General features: G+C 44.0%; 1 protein-coding gene across 1 annotated transcript; it reads right to left on the bottom strand.

Moving 5' to 3' along the window:
* Positions 1-210: 210 nt before the first annotated feature.
* Positions 211-1,191, bottom strand: LOC138284921 (non-histone chromosomal protein HMG-17-like). Its single transcript, XM_069224235.1, has one exon. The coding sequence runs from the start codon at positions 1,106-1,108 to the stop codon at positions 848-850; it is 261 nt and encodes an 86-aa protein (XP_069080336.1). The 5' UTR covers positions 1,109-1,191; the 3' UTR covers positions 211-847.
* Between the last annotated feature and the right edge of the window lie 5,903 nt (positions 1,192-7,094).

Here is a 7,094-nt window from a genome sequence, read left to right on the forward strand (position 1 = left end):
ACAAGAACACCTACCTAAGGTTCAAGAAGCCCTAGAAAAGACCGAAGTAGGCCAATGCATCCAAGTTTTATTAATGATACTTTCTCAAACAGTCATGGCAATTCAGGCGAGACATGGGCTACAACATTACATCTCAACACCCCACCGTCCTCCTCCCCTCCCCCCAGTGGACCTGTAAACAAATTTACTATAAAACCAATAAAAATAAAGTATTTTAGAGCAGGGGAAGATTAGAGTGAGGGTGGACACTTCACATTTATGTTGTTCTTAACAACAGTTCACAAGCCTACCCTGACTAAGGAACGTTTAAAACTGCAGAATTAGGCCAGGATATAAAATTCATGTTGCCTTCAGTTTACAAACATGCTTTTTTGAGTCTTGGTGCACTCGTGCCCACTGCTAACGCAGAAACCGCAACCCAATGCAAAGTAGACAATGTCAAGTGTTCTTAAATAGCTGCCCCAAGTTACAGGGTAAGTCTAGGGATGACCAGAGGGGAAATTGCCAATGGGACAGAACTGCAATTTAGTTTAGATCTAGTGTGGTACCGGAGGCCACAAACTTTTCACATTTAACAATGTAAAAATGCATTCATATACCATCCAGAAATTCACTTTGAGATCCAGTTCTGCTGGTTTGGAAAAAGGTCCTTATAACTTAGAGTTCTGTTTTAACAGTTAATGACAGAACCGTTAATGATAGCCCCTCCCCTAAACAGAGCTGTATGTGCTAACATAGCTTTAAAAAAAAGTAAAACAAAATTCTGCATTTTATAAAACCTGATAAAAAATAGTATTTCAAACTGTACAGTCACCAGAAGTACACAATTATCAAAAAGTCACACATTTCACTTTGCATCTCCAGCTCCTTCGGCTTTCTGGGCCTGATCAGATTTAGCATCTCCGTTTTCTGCTGGGTTGTTTGCTTCTTTGCTGTCCTTTCCCTTCTTGCCCTTTGGCTGTTTTTCGGTCTTCTTTGGGGCTGCTTTTTTAGGTTTGGGCTCAGCCTTTGGTGGGGGAGGTTTCGCCGACAACCGGGCTGATCTTCGCTGGGGCTCGTCTTTCACCTTGGACGCCTTCGCATCTCCGTCAGCCTTTCTCTTGGGCATGATTGCGTATAGAGAGCGTTCCTCGGGCCAACAAGAAAAGAAAGAACACCTTGAACCGATGGGGCTGCTGTGAGAAAAGTAGGCCAATGCTTTCAGGGTGCTGTTCACTTCTAGAACCGCAATTTCAGGCCTACCACGATGGTGTATGGGCAGATACATCTAGATGTGACTGGTTGGGGGTTTTACCATGGGACTTTGACTTTTTTCTGGAAGTCAAAATCCTTCAGCAGAGTATGGCAGCAGGCTGTATCAAAGGAAGTCTTCACAAAGTCGGATAGGATTTGGACAAAGTACAGCTTAATTGATTGATTGTGGTGGATAAATCTCCAAGTGGAAGAAGTTTAATTTTTGCACCAGGAGAAGTCTTCTCACCAGTCGAATACTTTTGATGCCTTCACCTGGTCAAGATTTCTACCTTCAGACTTAGGGCCTGATTTAGATTTTGGTGGATAGAGTTACTCTGTCACAAATGTGACTGATATCCTGTCCCCCATATTATGTTTCCATTATGTCCTGTCGACATCGTAATACGGTGGGTGGGATATCCCTCATGTTTGTGATGGAGTAACCCATCCACCAAAGTCTTAACCAGGACCTTTCTTGGACTTGAAATCCTTCAGGGGGCAAGGCTGTGAATATATCTGATTCACAGTCCATCGTGGTTGCCCTGAAACTGCTTCCAGGTCCATGTCTACCTCAACCACAGACTATCATCTTGAAAAACGAAATTCATATCTCTGTTTCCCCTTATTGGGCTGTTGTCCTTTTAGTCTCATTGTTCATTAAATTTGATGCTGACCATATAAAGTGGACTAGAATTTTTGTGTGATTTTGACTTTTAATTGTTTTAGTACATCTAAATGCTTCACAAATGTTCGGAAAGTGAAGCCTGCCTCCTCTGTGCCATATCTACAAAGGTTGAAGCTCAGGTTTAAATTAATGATATCTTTGACTGTAGCTAACAAGTTAGTTACTTGATTATTTGTGGTGGACAACCATCCATCCAAACTACACACCAATTTCTCACAGCTATAAAACTTATAGTGCAAATAACCTATGGTGAATTACAAATAGCACTGGACACTGTTGGTGCATTGTTATGATGACCAAAATGTTCACTGTGCATGTGCATTACTTTTCAGTAACCGTGGGATTTAAAACTTTTGTTGCTTCCTTCACTATTATTAAATTTTTTAAGTGTTATCTTTAGACATTTGAATCCTCGACCTCTACAAGCACCAGAAGAGAATTCTGTGTGTACTGCACTAATAAAAAGTTTCTCTTCATATTACATGTTTTATAAAATCACACTGTGAATACAGTATGGTATTTAGTTGCCATTTGTCAACACTTTGTTTTGATTGTCCCTACTTACGTATAAAGAAAGCAATGTACAGTCAACCTTTCATCGCAGTTAAACACTCATCAAACACTCACTGCACATGCAGAATATCCTTATGTATCCATCTGGTTATCTCCATTTGCTTTAGAGTTATAACACTAAGGGGGTCATTCTGACCCTGGCGGTCATTGACCGCCAGGGCCAACGACTGCGGGAGCACCGCCAACAGGCTGGCGGTACTCCCAAGGGCATTCTGACCGCGGCGGTACAGCCGCGGTCAGAAACGGAAAACCGGCAGTGTACCGCCGGTTTTCCGCTGCCCTGGGGAATCCTCCATGGCGGCGCAGCTTGCTGCGCCGCCATGGGGATTCCGACCCCCATACCGCCATCCTGTTCCTGGCGGTTTTGGCCGCCAGGAACAGGATGGCGGTATGGGGTGTCGTGGGGCCCCTGGGGGCCCCTGCAGTGCCCATGCCAACAGCATGGGCACTGCAGGGGCCCCCGTAACAGGGCCCCACCATGATTTTCAGTGTCTCCCATGCAGACACTGAAAATCGCGACGGGTGCAACTGCACCCGTCGCACCCCTTCAACTCCGCCGGCTCCATTCGGAGCCGGCATCCTCATGGAAGGGTGTTTCCCGCTGGGCTGGCGGGCGGCCTTCTGGCGGTCGCCCGCCAGCCCAACGGGAAACCCAGAATACCCGCGGCGGTCTTTTGACCGCGCAGCGGTATTCTGGCGGCTCCCGCCGGCCCTGCGGTTACCGCGGCCGGCGGGAGTCAGAATGACCCCCTAAGTCACTGCTACCTCAAAATAGAAGCCTCTCACCATCATTGGCTTACTGCACCATACACGATGCTTAAAAGAAAACTAGAGGGGAAAGCTGACTGCAGATGGGAAAGCTGACTATTGAATACTTACTGCCCCAATATGGCCATAGAGCTTGAGCCTCAATGCTATGAGTACTGGCAAATGTACGTATGAGGCCCTTTAGTGCTATTTATTCTGATTCAGGCAGAAATGGATTATGAGTTGCTTAGGCCCAATGGTTTTTCAGTGGCAAAAACCATGCACGTAAAAATTCAATATTCTGAGTTTTGCAACTTGAAGTTGGGTGAAAAATCTGCAATATTGCCATGTTATCCCCAAATCTGACCTGAGGAAGCCATAATGTGGTAATACCAAGGACGGGAAAACCAATGGCCTGGTGTAAGTAGCTTTAGGTTTGCAACTTTTTTGGTATTCACTATTAGGAAGTTGCAAATAGCTATGTACAACAGTGTGTTTTACTGGGTCGCAATCGACCTACCTCATTAATATTCATGACATAGTTCGCAATTTGCGACCCATTGGGAATCGCTAAAAACATAGGGACGGTGGCCTGCTGAGGACAGCAGACCACCATGTCTGTGTTTGCTTTTAAATAAAGCAACTTTTTTTTTAAAATGCAGGCTGTTTTCCTTGAAGGAAAACAATATGTTTCAAAAACAAAAATGAAATGCTTTCTTTTCATTTTTTAAGAGTAGGCCCCCTCTTAAAAAAAATTTGCACCCACATTCACAAGGTGGAAGAGGTGTCTTGGGAACCCCTTCTCATCTGCAAATGGGTTACCACAACTTGAAGTTAATTGGGAGATCATAGTAGTAAAATGAGGTTTGGGATGAGTAAAAGTAGAGATGGAGGGGTAAAGCGTCTGAAGAAAGGGATTAGGGAGATCATAGTCGTAAAACAATTTTTTTTTCTAGAAGTCAAATTCCTGCAGCTGGGCAAGGTTGAAGGCTGCATTTGATGAAGTCCTCTCAAAGTCAGATATCTGTCTGATCAAGTCTAACTGAGGGCATTGTTTTTGGCAGGAAAAGCTCCAGGCAAAGTAGTCTCTGTCACTGCCATCCCGAAGTTCTGCCTGACTATAAATGAGGCAGTCGGAACTTTGGTTTTGTGGAAGCATGTTTTTTTTTGTGTGGAATCCAGAGTTCCGACCACCTCATTTAGAGTCAAGCAGGACTGCAGGATGGCAGCAACAGAGACTACTCCTTCTCCACGGCTGGCATACACCTCCGACTGCCCAATGGAGTAAGGGCTGTTGGAGGTTTGCGAGTTGCCATCGTAGGTGAAGGTTCATTTAGCAGTTTTCACTGCCCCTTACTGCTAGGTCTTACCTGGCAGTGTGGGACAGTAAAAACTGGCCATTTCACCGCCCACTCTCAATCAGATGGGTGGTCAAATGGCCAAACTCTAAGTCAGGGTCTAAGGGCCAGATGTAGGAAGCCGTTTGCATGGTGCAAACTGCGAAAATCACAGTTTGCGCCATGCAAACAGCCTAACGCGATGCTCATTCACAAATTGCGAGTCGGTACCGACTCGCAATTTGTGAATGCGACTCGCAAATAGGAAGGGGTGTTCCCTTCCTATTTGCGACTCGTATCGCAATTCAGAACTGCTTTGTGACCGCGAATGCGGTTGCAAAGCAACTCGCAGTTACCACCAGTGTCACACTGGTGGTAACTCATTTGCAAAAGGGAAGGGGTCCCCATGGGACCCCTTCCCCTTTGTGAATGTGGGCATAAAGGTTTTTTCAGAGCAGGCAGTGGTCCAATGGACCACTGCCTACACTGACAAAACGAAACCAAATGGTTTTGTAAGTTTTTTCATTTTGCAACTCGTTTTCCTTTAAGGAAAACAGGCTGCAAAATGAAAAAAAAAAACTGCTTTATTGAAAAAGCAGTCACAGACATGGAGGTCTTCTGACTTCAGCAGGCCACCATCCCTGTGAGTGCAGGGCTCGCTATGGGGTCGCAAAATACGACCCATCTCATTAATATTGATGAGGTGGGTCTTTGCGACCCCATAGCGAGTCGCAGATGGTGTCTGAAACACTGTTCTGCATCCGATTTTGCAAATCGGAAATTGCGAGTCAGACAGACTCGCAATTTCCGATTCGCAAAATCGGTATTTGCTACATCTGGCCCTAAGTTACTTCTTTTGTTGTTAAAAACCTTCAGCATGGCAAGCTCAGATGCTGTCTGAAAAAGATCCTCTTGAAATCCGATACCTTAGCCGTGAAGCCCCACTGAAGCTCCAGAGATCTAAAAGCAGAAAATAGTCCAACGTTTTAAATCTTTCTGGAGTAAATGACCTTATGAACAGCACATAGGGGCCACAAGTCACTCCTGAAGAGGCCACCTGCAAGACTGAGTCAGGGTCCAGTTGTACCTGCTCCTCTCCATGCGTGCTAAAAAGCCTATTTAGTTGTGGCCTATTTATATTTAAAGGCAGGATTCCTTTCTGCTAATAAGTGTTATTATGAAGGTCTGTCTGAAGGTTTAAAAGTTGTAGTAATAAAGCTACCAATGTAGGCCTAAAGCCATGTTTTCCTTGCAGCCCAATGGATGACACAATTTGTGTTAAATATGCCATTTGGGGAGTAACCAATGTAACCATGTTTTAGGAGTCAGAGAACACACACTGGGGACTGGACAACAGTGTCCCAGTTTCCGTAGTTTAAAAACCAATGGCATTAGTCCACAAAAATATGGGGAGTCTGCAAAACAAAAACAAATAAGATTAAAAAATCACATGACTATGAAAATATTTGCATGAAAACATAATTTCATCAGCGGCAAGCAAACAGTCACACATTTAATTACCAAGGTTGCTCTTATTTTAACAGTAATGTGCAAGATGTGCCCCGTTGCAAAGCAAACCACAAAGCTAGGCACCATCTGCAAGTGTAATAAGGCAGATCTACAATTCATAAAGCCAGTTGATCTCAATAAAGGTACAAGATATTTAAAACTGATAGAACTATAAGAGCTGCAAAAAAATGACAAAATGCATCAATGTCCATGTCGAAGAGGCATGGATTTATGAGATCAGAGTGCAATTAGCCTTTTCGAAAAGACAGCATAAAATGAACAATGCCGAACCAGAACCTACTTAATAATCAACGTTCATACGCAGTGGTGGTTAGTTGCAGATATGGAGTCATAATCCCAGTGTTTTTTAACAGCAAAAAGGATCTAGCTGATGGCTTACATTCTTTCACAGAATCGCTAACCATGCAGCTCTTTTGGAAGAAAGTATTCCGTTCTCAAGATGTTTCTTTCTTTTCTATTAATCACAGTGACTGTAATAATTTCGATCTTTCAAGTTGGATGCACATATACTTTACGTACTAAAGCTATGACATTTTTTAAATGACCATACTTGTTCTGGGAATTTCAGAATGATAAGAGCTCTTTTGGTTTTGCATCACCCTGACGGTACTTGGTGATTGCCAAGCCAATCTGACTTTCACTGGTGGATGTAGAGCTAAAAGCAGCCCTAGAAGTAAATGCCTTCATTCTAAGCCCTATAAGTCACCAAGTGATTGTTACAAATGAGTCTTACCTTCTTCATTGGGATTGGTGAGGGCGAGTTATCTGTCTGCAAGGCAATTGTCTGCATTCCTTCAGGACTGTTTGGCAGGCCAGATAACTGATGATCACCACCCCTTTAACCAACCGTCAAAGTACCTCTATGGTCTTCAGCCTACTGGAGGTTTTCCTCTTCCGCCTGTGGCCAGTCCAGGCCAACTGGCCCATGACACTGGACTACACAACTCTCTGGGTGTGTAACACACTCTACTCTTGGTTACTTGTTAGAG

This window comes from Pleurodeles waltl, chromosome 3_1, assembly GCF_031143425.1.
Source record: "Pleurodeles waltl isolate 20211129_DDA chromosome 3_1, aPleWal1.hap1.20221129, whole genome shotgun sequence".
Lineage (NCBI taxonomy): Eukaryota > Metazoa > Chordata > Amphibia > Caudata > Salamandridae > Pleurodeles > Pleurodeles waltl.